General features: G+C 38.2%; 1 protein-coding gene across 2 annotated transcripts in view; it reads right to left on the reverse strand.

Annotated features, from left to right (window-relative positions):
- Positions 1-1,461: 1,461 nt before the first annotated feature.
- IPO8 (importin 8) overlaps positions 1,462-15,016 on the reverse strand; it is a 166,025-nt gene continuing 152,470 nt past the window's right edge. The window contains exons 14-20 of one of the 2 annotated variants that reach the window (XM_081821417.1): positions 13,948-14,073; positions 13,190-13,287; positions 9,602-9,697; positions 6,727-6,947; positions 5,340-5,545; positions 2,868-3,068; positions 1,462-2,270 (exon numbers count right to left, since the gene is read on the reverse strand). In XM_081821417.1, the coding sequence (XP_081677543.1) occupies positions 2,071-2,270; positions 2,868-3,068; positions 5,340-5,545; positions 6,727-6,947; positions 9,602-9,697; positions 13,190-13,287; positions 13,948-14,073 (1,148 nt within the window). In that variant the 3' untranslated portion in view covers positions 1,462-2,070. Of the gene's footprint in view, positions 2,325-2,867; positions 3,069-5,339; positions 5,546-6,726; positions 6,948-9,601; positions 9,698-13,189; positions 13,288-13,947; positions 14,074-15,016 lie in introns of both variants that reach the window. The other variant, XM_081821415.1, reaches the window with a different exon arrangement.

Here is a 15,016-nt window from a genome sequence, read left to right on the forward strand (position 1 = left end):
GTTTTCCCCTCACCTGCTCAACTTGATTACTTTCCATCACTCTGTCCTCCAGGCTGCTAATCTGTTCTGCTTCCCCTAGTCCACTATTTGTTCCATTTAGTGTATTTTTAATTTCAATTATCATGTTCTTCATCTCTGATTGGTTCTTTTTCAATGTTTTCTCTTTGTTAAAGATCTCACTGAAATATTCCACTGTTTTCTCAAGTCCAGTAAGTATCTTTATGGTGGTTACTTTAAATTCTCTATCAGGCATATTACTTATCTCTGTTTTGCTTAGGTGTCTTGCTATTGTTTTGTCCTGCTCTTTTATTTGGGACACATTCCTCTGTCTCTTCATTTTGTCTAACTTTCTGTGTTTGTTTCTGTTAGGAAATTCAGCTACATATCTTGTCTTGAAAGTAATGGGTGGAGCATGCAGTTTTAACAAGGTGGCGCTGGTCCTCTCCCAGAGGAGATGTGTCTCCGTCTCTGAGACCAGGCCAATCCACAAGGCACACACAGGCAGGGTGCACAGTTTTAATAAGACTGGCCACCACTGCTGGGACAGACCCCACAGCGTGCACAGTGGAGAGACACAGTGTTGACAAGGTTTGCACTAGTCTTCTGGGGAAGGGGACCCACAGCACCAGGCCTGAGGCAGGCCCCGCTGAAAAGGCTGGGTGCATAATGTAAGCAAGCTAGGTAGTGAATGCCAGCTCTAGGCTAGCTCCTGCAGGTATCTGAGTGTTTATGCTGGAGGGCGGGGGAGAGGGGGGTGAGGAAGGGGACCGGCACCCACCAACAACTTTGTTCCTGGTGGAGTCTTCCAGTAATCTCTATCCCTCTGGGACACACTTTGAGATTAGTAAATAAATCTCCCTCCAGTAAGCCCCAGGCCTTTTTCAAAGTGCTGCCACTATGCTCTATCTCTGCAGGCTGTTTGTTGTGCGGTCAGTTTTCTATAGCCCTCAAGGCTCTCCTGGAACTGAACCTGCTTTTTTAAAAGTTCTAGGCTGTAAGTCACACTGGTTGTAAGAATTCATGAAATTTAGCCCCTCTGTTTTTCAAAGCCACATTTGCATGCAGGCTCACAGTATGATAGTCTGTTTCTCTCCCCTCTCCATGCTCGCAGGTCCCTCCCACCAGTGGACAGACCCATGGTCCGTTTTGCTCCCCACTGCATCTCCACCCTTCCTATCCTCTTTGATGTGGACTCTTCTCTACATTTTGTTGTGGAGTCTGTTCTGCCAGTCTTTGAGTCATTCTCTGGGTTATTTACCCTGATGTGAGTGTTACCTAGTTGTATCTGTGAGATGAGGTGAGTGTAGGGTCCTCCTGCTCTGTCATCTCCCCCCGAAGTCCCTGAGCATTAACCTTTAACAGGACTATGTAAGTAAGTAGTTATGTTTGCTATCACAGAAAAACTGCTAAAAAGACTTTACTGGAAGTTGAGATGGGGGACGTAAAAATAAGCAAAATGAAAACAGTCTCAAAGTTGTGTTTTAATAGTTCCATAGTCTACTGCTGGAAGTGTGCCCAGAATTCTCCTATCAGGGACTGACACAGACTACGCAGGGCTGAAAACTGAAGTCCATACAGAAGAACTTAGGCTCTAAGTCCCAGGGGCCTGTTCCATGATGTTTTCCACTAAAATATTTTTGTAAGTACAAAATCCTTTCCATTGGTTTTCTAGGATAAAATAATTTCTCCAGGTCAAAAAACTGAAAATCACCAACATGTAAAGCCCAGCAAAAAGAAATGAAGAGTGTTTCATTTCCAGGAAGACAAGCTCCTTGCAAGAACTCATGAAGTACCTTCAGTCTATCTGGGATTAAGATGTTTAGATGGGTGATCCAACCGACTAACTCTCCCTCAGCAAGACGCATCCTCACCTTTATGTCTTAACTTGGGCTCTAAAATATAGGGTAAGTACTCATGAATACCACCACCACTAAAAGACACATATTAATGCACGGGATTTTGCAGAGCTAAGATATCACAAGTGATTAAAAAGAAAATTTTTAAAAATCATACAATAATAATTCATTATTATCGTGAAAGGGTGGCCTGTAACAATTTTTAAAACAGCCTTCAGGTGCCACAAAACACATGAATAAGGCTGACTGTTGGCACACGGACGTATGCACTCCAGTGTGGAGATGTGGTGAGCTGACCTGCCACGGTCCTCCGGTGCTCTGCCAGGGTGTACACCTCCTGCAGCGCCCTCCTCTGGTCCTCACTGAGCGGTGCCATGAGGAGCTGGTACCAGGCAGCATCCCGATTCTGCACAGCTGTTGCATGGGGGGGGGGGGCGGGGGAGGCGGGTGTAGAAGAAGAAAGAGAGTCTAGTGACATGATAATAGAAGTACGATGAGATGACTGCAAACAGTAAGAGACAAAGAGCACACCACCATAACAAACACAAGGTGGTAAAACTTACTCCAGCAAGGGATTATTTTTGTAAACCCACAGTTTACAAAACAAAAATACGCACTCTGTATCCAACCACGTGGGACTATCAGAGGATGGTTAACACATTGCCAATCTCTGCTTTACCCAGGTCTCTGTCTCCTTCGCCATTCTCTTCCTCCTGAGGGTTTACTAACTATGCTCCCTAAATTCCAGTTCTTGGCACACACCTCTACTCAGGTGCTGCCATTTTCCTCCAGATTCTCAGAGTACCTGCAGCTTCAATACCGCTCCCACACCAAGAACTCAAATTGGTGCTTTAGGCAAAACCAGCCCCAAGCCTCCCAGGTTTTTCCATGTGGACAGCTTACCACAAACTCAACTAAAACCAAATTTAACATCTAAACCACCTTCTAACTGAAGGAAATTAAGATAGACTTTAGAGAAAATATCTGAAGAGTTAGGGAGTAAAGACATACTTAGCAGAGCTTGTGTAAAAAATTGATATTCATCCACACTGTTGTCAAGGTCAAGTGGAGTGCTGAATCCCTCAAGGGCAGTTTCTTCCAGTACTTCTTCATCCCAGTCATCATCATCCTCCTCCTCTTCACCTCTTCCGTTATTTGACTGCATTGCTTGAGCGATTACGTTTGTCTCCTCTTCATCACTTGAAATCTCCTCTGTGAATCCATTAATTATTTAAGATGAATGAAAACACAAAAGGACACAACATTCTGGAAATGGAAAAATTGCCACCTATTTTTACATGAAATTCTAAAAATAAACCTTTATTGTAGTTTGCTTAATTGAAAATGACTTTATCCTCCTCACTAAAAACAATTTCCAAGTATCCCTAAATCTAAAGTCTGCTGGACATTACTACTGTTTTGCTATGGCTGCCTCATACTCTTTAATACAAAAATGCTATTTAATCACAGAGTCCCAAATTGACTTTTCTGTCCAAAAAAAAAAAAAGACAAGTGTATGGTCAGTGCATGTGTTTTAAATAACAATGACCTCCCATTGAGAATCTGGTCTCTATTTTTTTTAAGATTTTATTTATTTGACAAAGAGAGACACAGTGAGAGGGGGAACATAAGCAGGGGGAGTGGGAGAGGGAGAAGCAGGCTTCCCACTGAGCAGGGAGCCCGATGCGGGGCTTGATCCCAGGACCCTGGGATCATGACCTGAGCCGAAGGCAGACACTTAACGACTGAGCCACCCAGGCGCCCCAAGAATGTTATGGTCTCTTAACAGTTACCTAAATTGATTATGAACTGCTTAGAAGTGCTCAAATGAGATCATTTCTGCTAACAGAAAAATACAGAAATAAAGAAAAATTAGCTACATGTAGGGTGAAAAGTTGAAAGCTGAATTATATATCATCATGGATTGTTTTATTTTAGCAGTTAGCCCAGTACTGTAAATAACCAGAAGACAGTAAATGCAGAACAAAATCAACCTAAGAGGGAAAGACCTAGAGTAAACCCAAACTAGGCAATATTACTCCAAAAACAGTTCTATAAAACATACCACACTGAAGCACCTGAATTAAACTGTGAAGCAGTTTAGGGGTAAGGCAAGAAACCCTAGTTTTGATCATTATGTATGTATATATATATATGGCAAAGGTATAATTACAAAGAGAGCAAGAAATACCTTTCCTAATTAATCATTCTATACTTCAGTGGAAATTCAACAGGAAAATCTGGGAAAGTACTAGAAAATTTTTTCTCAAGTCATATTATAAACCAACAGTTTACAAAACAAAAAATTAGAACATTATAACATTCTGAAAAAAGGAATTCTGTAATTGTTGGTCTACACTTAGCAAAAAACAAAACCCTTCTAATAAAGAAGTATTACTGCAAAAGTTCTACGTGGTATTCAGAAAAACAAATTTTTTTTGAGCCTGGGTGGCTCAGTTGGTTAAGTGTCCGACTCTTGATTTCAGTTCAGGTCATGATCTCAGGGTTGAGAGATTGAGTCCCACATCAGGCTCCACGCTGGGCAAGGAGCCTGCTTACGATTTTGCCTCTGCCCCTCCCCCCCAGCACACATGCACATGCTCTCTCTTTTAAATTTTATTTTGAGAGAAAGAAAGAAAAATTAGATCAGAAGATGTGCTCAGTTTTAGGGGTTAGGGAATGGTACCATTCCTTGTACATGAACAAACCAGGATGATGCCAATTAAATGTAAAATATTTTAAATCTACAGTCGCCAAAATCATAGAATTTAGCATCAAAAATAAAGATGTATGTTTTCCATGATAAGTTCTGATTTTTATCATTTAAAGAAATGTCTGTTTTTAACCAGAAGAGGAAAAACTCCATTTGGTGTTGGATAATGTTACTTCCTGGCCCAAGTAAGTAGTTTTTTGCAGTATCATTAAATAAAATAAAGATCTAATATCCCTGACTTTAACAATCTTATTCTCTCAGTTAAGCAAATAACCTTCATTTGTATATTCTAAATTTATTAATACATAAACCGTAAGCATCTCCCAAATATAGTTTAAGAACCATTAAAAAAAAAAAAACATATCCAGCACTCTCTATTAATCTGCTAGGCTGACACTTCTGCTCTTAACTAATGGTTCATTTAATTCATGTTGCTGATTTCACTGACACTGTTGGCACAAACAAGAAAATGAAATAACTGGTTGCTAACTTATGATCAAAACCATCTGATTCTGTTATAAATGCATCTGTATTTCCCAGGGTGTAACAACATTCATTAAATTCAATAATTACTTACATGTCAGAAAGTGAACAAATCTAAATTTACATCACAGGAGATGTAAACCCACCCCAAAGTATTTGTTAAATGTGCAACAAGCCAAATGTAACTCTGTTTAATGACTCCAAATAGACCAAAATTAAAAAAAAAAAAAAAAAACACGCTCAAATCAAAATCAATTCTAGCACTCATTGCAATTAGAAGACTTTACCGTTTTCTTCCATATCAGCCTTCTCCACTTTTGAGCGATCTTCACGGTTTACCAGTTGCCTGGTAGCACAGACCTGCTTCAAGCCAAGGAAAAGGAAAAGAATTGAGGGTACAATCTGTCCCACTACGGCATCTACTGCAGGAGGTCGATTTTGCAGTTCCAAAAGGATACTCAGTCCTATTATACACATCTTCCGGTCATGATGCCTACAAATTACAAAGAAAAAAAATGTGCTCATGAGAAATGAGGATAGTGGAAGAAACTACAAGAAAAAATGGCCAAGGTAATATTTTAGGGTTCATTCAATAGAATTATACAGAGGTATCCCCCCTTTTGTACCGTAAGAAATCCTACATAAATCAAGTTTTGTAAAAACCAATTATCATCAAAGCGCTACAGAAGTCTGTAATTAATATGGTGAATCTGGATATAATATCAATTTATGATTGATATGAATGCTATATCTGGGCCTTGGCATACAAGTTCTATTAAAGCAAGAATACCTGTACTTGACAGCATGAAATTCCTAACCAACGGGAAAAAGGAAAAATTTAGACTCTGTCTTCTGCATTAGATTGGTCTACAAGGTTTCTTAACACATATACTGTACGAAAACTGCAGGTGCCAAAAGCTATTCAGAAACTCAGCATATAATAAGGTGAACTTGATGGCTCTAACTAAATCCATTAAATGTTCTCTGCTTTAACATAGGATAAGAAAAATCTGATTCTGAAGGAAAAAAGTTTGACAGTATACATTATATACATTTTTCTGTTTCTTCTAAGTGGTTTAAAAATATTAAGAATGGCAAGACTACTGTATTTGGTATAACACTCCCAGTAAGCCATCGTCAGAGCTGAAATTCTAGCATAACAGTCACGAAGAGGTGTTCAGTCACTGGAGGAGGGCATGTACCTACTACTTGGCATCTCACTTTTCCTAAGTTCAAAAACAAACTAGGAGAGTACTTCACATAAAGACACACTCTCCCACTGGGCCAGCACCTGGGCTACAATGAACACTCCTTCTTTCTGACCTCATATTTGAGAATAAGCTCCCGTGAGATCTGCAGGGTTCAATATCCTGGGACAAGACATCTTTACCAAACTGGCATCTTCCTTAGAAACCTGACCCCATTGAGAATGTTTTTGCCTACGGACACTTAATTCTTGTAGCCTCAAGATATACTGCTAGCACATAAGTCAAAAACAAGGAGGGATAGGCTATAACTAATTTTCAGAGACTGCATTCTTTCCAAAAAGTAAATATTATGTTAATACCCTAAATATTCTTAAAATTAAAATCATCTTTCTATATGCTATTATACACTTTTAAAAGTCAACTTTCCAGAAACAGAAATGTAGTGTAAAATCCAAAAGACACATACCCAAGAAAACAATCTGTATCATTCATCCACTGATTTATAAACTGTACAGTTATAGGTCCAGGGTTGTGAGGCAACTGAATTTGTTCTAAAGTATGTAGCAGCAAATCAGGGTTGTAGTACAAGGCAGCAATTGCAACCTGAAGACACATGGTACGGAGCTCACTAGTTTTGACTCCTCGGGTTAATCTCTCCAAAACAAGTTGAACAAAGAGTGGAATGCACTAGAGGAAAAAATGAAAAAAAGAGTCAACCATATACATAGAAACCAGGTAGAGTGTCATCAATAAGTAAGACAGTCTTAATGATAATTAAACCTTTGCTTAAATTGTTTTGAGTTATTCAATAAATTCATATTCTCATAAAACCCAGAGATTAAATGGCCAAAAAGAGGTCCGAGAGAAGCAGTGTGAGGAAGTCTCCTTCCTTTCTGAGAGCAGATTACAGTTAGTTGAAGATTGTCCCACAAGAGTCCACACTCAAATGATGGCAATAATCCAAATGTAGACTCAGCCACTTCCACATTTAAGGTAAAATGACTAGGTTGGAATTTTTCTTTGTTAAATCAAATTGAATGGGGCACCTGGGTGGCTCAGTTTGTTGGGCGTCCGACTCTTGATTCTGCTCAGGTGGTGGTCTCACGGACATGGGATTGAGCCCTGGTAACACTTCCCAGGATGATCTACAGATTCAGCATAATGCCAGCTGACTCCTTTGCTGAAACTGACAAGCTGATCCTAAATTTCATATGGAAACTCAAGGGACCCAGAACAGCCAAAAGAGTCTTGCAAAAGAACAAAACTGAAAGACTCAAACTTCCTAATTTCAAAACTTACTACAAAGTTACAATAATAAAGACAGTGTAGTCCTGGGTTAAGGATTAAAAAATTAACCAGAATGAAAATCCAGAAATAAATCCTCACATTTATAGTCACATCATTTGACAACGGTGCCAAGACAATTCAATAGGGAAAGAATCGCTTTTTCAATAAATGGTACTGAGACAACTTTCTATCCACATGCAGAATAATGAATTTAAACCCCTTCCTCATGCCACACAGAAAAACTAACTCAAAATGAATTAAAGACCTAAATGTTACAGCTAAAACTATAAAACTCTTAGAAGAAAAAAGAAGGAAATCTTCGTGGACTCAGATTTAGCAACAGACTCTTAAATATAACACCAACCACAAGCAGCAAAAGAAAAAAAATAGATAAATTGGGCATCATCAAAATTAAAAACTGCTTCAAAGGACACCATTAAGAAAGTGATAAGACAATCCAAAAATTGGGAGAAAATTTTTGCAAACTGTGTATCTGATAATGGACTTGAATTTAGAATCTATAAATAACCTATAACTCAATAATAAACAAATAACCCAATTAAAATGGGCAAAGAATCTGAATAGACATTTCTCAAAAAAGATAAGCAAATGGCCATATGAAAAGATGCCCAACATCATTTACCATCAAGCAAATGCTAATCAAAACAACAAGATACTACTTCACACCTATAAGCATGGCTATACCAAAAAGACAAAGCAAGAGTTGATGAGCATACAGACAAATTGGAACTCTCATTCAGTGCTAGTAGAAATGGGAAATGATGTGGCTGCTCTGGAGAAATAGTTTGGCAGGTCCTCAAATAGTTAAAAATAGAATTACCACTCATAGATATATACCAAGAGAAATGAAAACATGTCCACACAAAAATCTGCATACAAATGTTCATAACATTATTCATAATAGCCAAAAAGAGGAAATAATCAGGGGAGCCTGGCTGTTTAGTTGGTCGAGCGTGCAACTCTTGATTCCAGAGTCGTGAGTTCAAGCCCCACGCTAGGCACTTAATTAAAAATAATAGTAATAATAATTAAAAAGTGGAAATAATCCAAACATCCATCAACTGATGAATAGCTAAAATAAATGTGATATATCCACCCAATGGAATATGTAGCAATAAAAAGAAATGAAGTACTAGTATACATGCTCCCACATGGATGAACCTTTAAAACATTATGCTGAGAAAAGTCATTCACAAAGGACCACATGATTCCATTTATGTGAAATGTCTAGAATAGGCAAATCTCTAAAATAAGAAAGTAGAATAATGGTAGCCTAGGCTGGTGGGTGAGTGTTGAGGGGAAATGAGGAATGATTACTACTGGGTGTAGAGTTCTTTGGGGGGTAGTGAGGCAATGCTCTAAAACTGTCGTAATATTTGCATGATTCTGTGAATATACTAAAATCCACTGAAGTATGTACACTGTAAAGGAGTGAACTATATGGTATGTGAATTATAGCTCAATAAAGCTGTTAAAAAAAAAATACATGGAGCAAAAGTTACAGAACTGATAGAAAAAAGACAACTCCACAATTTTACTTGAACACTTCAACACTTCTCAGTAACTATTATACCATGATTACAGCAAACGTCAAATTAATCTTTGTTGAAAATTTATAGTGCTTTTTAAATCAGTAAAAGAAACTTTTTTTCTTTTTTGCATAGTATCTTCAATTCTGGTTAAAAAAGATATCTGAGAATATTTCAACAGAATCCACAAAAAATAAAGGGAAAATGCAAATCTCTGGAAAACCTAGTAAGTAGAATTTACATATTTATCTCCTTCAGGATTTGCTTGATAGCCTCTTAAATTATTACATAGTTTCCTGTTTCTTTCTTTCTCAACTAGAAAGCAAGGTGCAATTTTCAAACTGCATGGGTATTTTTCTTTTGTCATTTAAATAGAATTTGTTCCAGCAAGCACGAACTACAGGCTATCTTTTTAATTTTCCATCATAATATAAACAAAATGTCATTCAGGTATGTAAATTTTCAATATAAACATCAAGTACAAACTTTCCATACATGTATTACCTGATCAATTCCCTTTCCTTTGCACTGAAGAATGATGACTTCAAGAAGTTTGGCTGCATGACATTCTGCATCTTCTCCTGCATCTCCACATAGTACCTACAATAATTACAATTCAGCCCAGCAGTGAATGGCATTGCATAGAATTTGAGTCTACATGAAGCAAATATCCCATAAAAATTCGGGCATTAGAATCATAGCTTTGGGGCACCTGGGTGGCTCAGTCAGTTAAGTGTCTGCCTTCGGCTCAGGTCATGATCCCAGGGTCCTGGGATCCAACCCTGCATCACAATCATCACAATCACAATAAAGTAAGCTATATGAGTTAATTGTCCAGATAAGTGAAGCTTCCCTTTAAAGCAACAAAACAATAAAATGAAATCAAAAGAAATTTAAAAAAACCTTCCATTTAAACAATGAAACAAACCCTGTAGTTTTCTGTTTCTTTTGAGTTCATTTTTTCATAATAATAACCATAATTTACTATCACACACCTTTTAATTTCTCCATATGGAATTTATAACTACAAACATCTTCCATGGATGTTATAACCATTTAGGACTATAAGTATTACCGTACATAAATTTATCAGTTTACCAGACCATTCCTCTATTGTCAATTTTGTATTTCTACTATTATAAATAATTCTACAATGCACAGGCTCAAACATAAAAATTGGAATATAATTGCCTTACAATAAGGTTCCCAGAAAAGAGATTCATAGAGTAGAGCCATGCTTATATTGGAAATAAGAAAATACGGAAAAATAAGAGTTCAAACATGAGCTATAAGAAAAAGAACAGACTTAACCTGAAGAGGAGACAGAAATTAAAAATACAGACAGAAAGAGGTAACAGGGAGAAACAAAAGACAGACTCATTGAATAAAGACAACAAAGTGGACAACTTTTGTCAAAATTATTCTTAAAAAGCACAGAGCAAAATTATAAAAATATTAGAAATGAAAAAGGCATAAATACAGGTAAAGGAGAGATTAAAATAAGCAAATACTATGGAGAACATTATATTCCTTATATATTTGAAAGCTCAGATGAATTGGATAATTTCCTAGACAAATACAATTTAAGAAAACTGAATTAAAAAGAAATTCCAGATAAAGAAGACAGATTGAACATTCATATTTATTTTTATTACTTCCCAAAAGATTAAAATAATAAAGAGGTTTTAGAGGCATAAATCCACAAAGACAGAGGAAAGGAAAAAAGTAGACAGCTATACAATTTTGGAAATTGGAAAACAGATGGATCAGTGAACTGAATCGCAAACAGGAAGCTAGCAAAGCCAAAAATCAACTCTATAAAATTTAAAATTCTACTTCTTAGGGCAATATATCTACATTTAGATTCTAAATGTGAATGGGCTCTGAAACCAGAATCCCTTGGTTCAAATTCCAGCTCTGCCACTTATTATCTGTGCTTTTAAAAAAGCTAATTAAGGGGGGCCTGGGTGGCTCAGTTGGTTAAGCAACTGCCTTCGGCTCAGGTCATGATCCCGGAGTCCCGTGATCAAGCCCCATGTCAGGCTCTCTGCTCGGCGGGGAGTCTGCTTCTCCTTCTGACCCTCCCCCCCTCCCAGACTACCTGGCTTCAAATATAGCTCCAACATAGACTAGCTCTGTGACTTAGGACAATTTGACTCAGGCATGATGCAAAAAATTGTGCCTCGGTCTCGTCTTTGACCAAAAGGTGATCCTTTCCTCATAATGTTGTAAAGATAAAATAAGTTAATATGTATAAAGTACTTAGGAAATGCCTCACATGCAGTAAGAGTTCAGTAAGTATTAGCTATTATTAAAAACCACGAATATGACATATATTTTAACCACCTGTTAAGTCTAAGACATCACTGTGAATATCACTTTTACCCCAGCTGCCATAATACAGAGCAGCTGTACTAATGGGTGTAGGACTGCTATGTTTTCTACTTGCTGCTTTCTCTTCCCTTTTGCCTCACTAGCAACGGTCTCCACAACTGAGGAGAGGATACTGAAGACTGCCAAATGATTACGATTTAATAAGCTAGGTTATTACGGGCTAAACAGGTCAAAAATCATGATTCTACTCCTTCAGTTTATATGTGATGAAACTTAGTGACCTCCCAAAATCTCCCAGGCTCTTTATGACTGAACTGAGACCTCAATCAGATGTGCTGATTATCAGTTCAGAGCTCTTAACATCTTGGTACACATCTCCTCTAGTGAGGAAGATAGGTTGTACACTAGATATTTTACTCCCAAGGCCAAACTTAAGTATCGGGCAGCTCTATGCAATGCAGTTTTATATTTATGTATATATAAATATTTACCTAAAGGAGAAGGAAAACATTATTTGTACTCATTAATGATTGCAAGATATAACCAACGGAGGGTGAAATCTAATCTGTGACAAAGACAACATAATAGACAATCCTGTTTGTATGTAAATGTAACAGTAGTCAATATATGGCTAATAAATCATCCTGTACTGAGCTAAATGATGCCGTTTTTGTAACGGCATCAATTAAAAGAAAATCAGTGATTGACAAACTGTGCGGTTATTTTCTTAGCACTGTGCTTTTCTGTTGTTGGGATTTTTTTTTTTTAAGATTTTATTTATTTATTTGAGAGAGAGAGCACATGAGAGGGGGGAGGGTCAGAGGGAGAAGCAGACTCCCTGCCGAGCAGGGAGCCCGATGCGGGACTCGATCCCGGGACTCCAGGATCATGATCTGAGCCGAAGGCAGTCGCTTAACCAACTGAGCCACCCAGGCGCCCTTTTGTTGGGATTTTTAATAACACTTTAATCAAGTAGTAAGTCTGCATTTTTGAAAGAAAAAAACACAAAATTATTTATCTTAAACATTATAAAGTACACAGCTACAAGAGTGGCAAACATCAGGAGTGCCTGGGTGGCTCAGTTGGTTGAGCATCTGACTCTTGGTTTCAGCTCAGGTCATGATCTCAGGGTCATGGGATCGAGCCCCGCATCAGGCTGTGTGCTTGACACGGAGTCCGCTTGGGACCCTCTCTCTCCCTCTGTCCTTCCCCCAACTCGTACTCGTACTCACACACACACACACACACACTCTCTCTCCCTCTCTCTAAAATAAAATAAATAAATCTTTAAAAAAAATAAATAAGGGGCGCCTGGGTGGCTCAGTGACTCAGTCGTTAAGCGCCTGCCTTAGGCTCAGGTCATGATCCCAGAGTCCTGGGGATCGAGCCCTGCATTGGGCTCCCTGCTCCATGGAAAGCCTGCTTCTCCCTCTCCCACTCCCCCTGCTTGTGTTCCCTCTCTCCCTGTGTCTCTCTCTGTCAAATAAATAAATAAAATCTTTAAAGAAATAAAAATAAAAATAAATAAAATAAATTTTAAAATTAAATAAATAAAAGTGGCAAACATTCTTAAGCACAACACACAATATAAAATTTTCAAATTACGATTCCAGGGCCTATTAGAAAATAAAAAATAGCAAATATATGTTGAAGGCAACACAAAACTAAAGTATAAGAAACAAATTGAAAGAGCGTCCTGAAGTAAAACACTCAAACATTAGTAAGAACCACTATAACAACTGATTAGGGCACACTTACCTTTCTACACATTGTAAAAAGTATTTCTAAATGCTTTGGATTAGATAATAAAGTATCTGTATCTATTGTCACATAATTATGCAAGAGAGGCATCATATCTGGAAAAGAAAAATTCAAAAGCCCAGTGAGACTTGAGTAACAAGAGTAGAAATAAATTATTCCCACCGGAACCATATTTCTATAGCACCCACACATTACTATCTTCCCCCACAATCACAAAATGTAGTAACAGAAGTGACAGAGCTGCTCTATTTATAGACGAGGAAGATGTGGATCAGAAAGATTAAAATGCTCATCATTTATTAGAGTAATTGTTCCAAATTTTTGTCTTTTTCTCCATAGGAGTCATCACCATTTGACAAACTGCGTATTTTCTGGCTTCCCCACCTTCCCTGCCCTCCCCCCAACTAGAATGGAAGCATCAAAACAGCAAGAGCTATTTGGCTCACTGCTGTACTGCTGTGCTTAGAACAGTGCTTGGAATATAGGCAGTATTCAGAAAATAGTAATTGAATTAATGTATGGGTATATGTTCTGACTGCAAACTAATTTAAGATCCACCAGGAAACAGTCTCCCTTCTACTGCCTATAATCCCAGAGCTGCAAAACACTGCTGCGATGGCACCACCCTTTCCTCCACGGGGCAAGAACAATTATCTTCTGATTAGTACTGGAATCGCATGTGTCTTTATGTCAAGTGTCAAAGGAAATAATGTCTAGACACAGAAAAGCAAAAATGTTAGATGTCAAAGCCATACCTGTAAAGTATTCAAAACAATCCTGCTGAAAAACCTCATATAATATACCTAGCAGCTGCCACATTTGAGGGGAAATACCATGGCAGGTTAAACTATATGCCAGGGAAAGAATTTCTTCATAGAATTCTAGAAGGAAGAAAATCTCTAGTTAGAATCCCAGAAAACAGGAAAAATTAAACACAAAGACCACAGCGAGGAAGATTTAGGCTACCCACTCGCATACACTCCTCTTACACCCAATATACTTTGAGCACCCCTTTCTCGGCATTCCCATCTTCAGCTACTACATTTGCCACCTTACATTTCTTACCAGGACCTGCCCCCTACCCAATAAGACAGCGCAAAGATTCGTTCTTACTGAACTTACCCAGTATTTTTGATACTGTGTAACAAATAAAATATAGTTTATACTTCTAAAGCTATGTTAGAAATGGATACAAGAGGGGCGACTGGGTGGCTCAGTCGTTAAGCATCTGCCTTTGGCTCGGGTCATGATCCCAGGGTCCAGGGATCGAGCCCCACATCGGGCTCCCTGCTCGGCGGGGATCCTGCTTCTCTCTCTCCCACTCCCCCTGCTTGTGTTCCCTCTCTTGCTGTGTCTCTCTATGTCAAATAAATAAAATCTTAAAAAAAAAAAAAATATACAAGAAGGAATAGATTGTGGTATATCTCTCATGTACAGGATTTTTAACCTACAAATAATTAAAATTCTTTGGGAAGCTTAATTAAGCTAGGCTAAAATATCTTCCTGCCTCACATATGTTTACAAACTATATTCTGGACTATATTTTGTCAATTTACAAACCTTGTAAAATTTGTATTTACCACAAGCCAATTATACCTACTATAAAGAGTCCAAAGGGAATGCTCTTGTATTTGCATATATATTTTTTATTACTACCCTCTGTCAAAAGGAAATCATGTCTAAACACACAATGAGGGCGCCTGGGTGGCTCAGTTGGTTAAGCGACTGCCTTCGGCTCAGGTCATGGTCCTGGAGTCCCTGGATCGAGTCCCGCATCAGGCTCCCTGCTCGGCAGGGTGCCTGCTTCTCCCTCTGACCCTCCCC

Source organism: Leptonychotes weddellii, chromosome 5 (assembly GCF_054177405.1).
Source record: "Leptonychotes weddellii isolate Sample4059 chromosome 5, ASM5417740v2, whole genome shotgun sequence".
NCBI classification, from domain to species: Eukaryota; Metazoa; Chordata; class Mammalia; order Carnivora; family Phocidae; genus Leptonychotes; species Leptonychotes weddellii.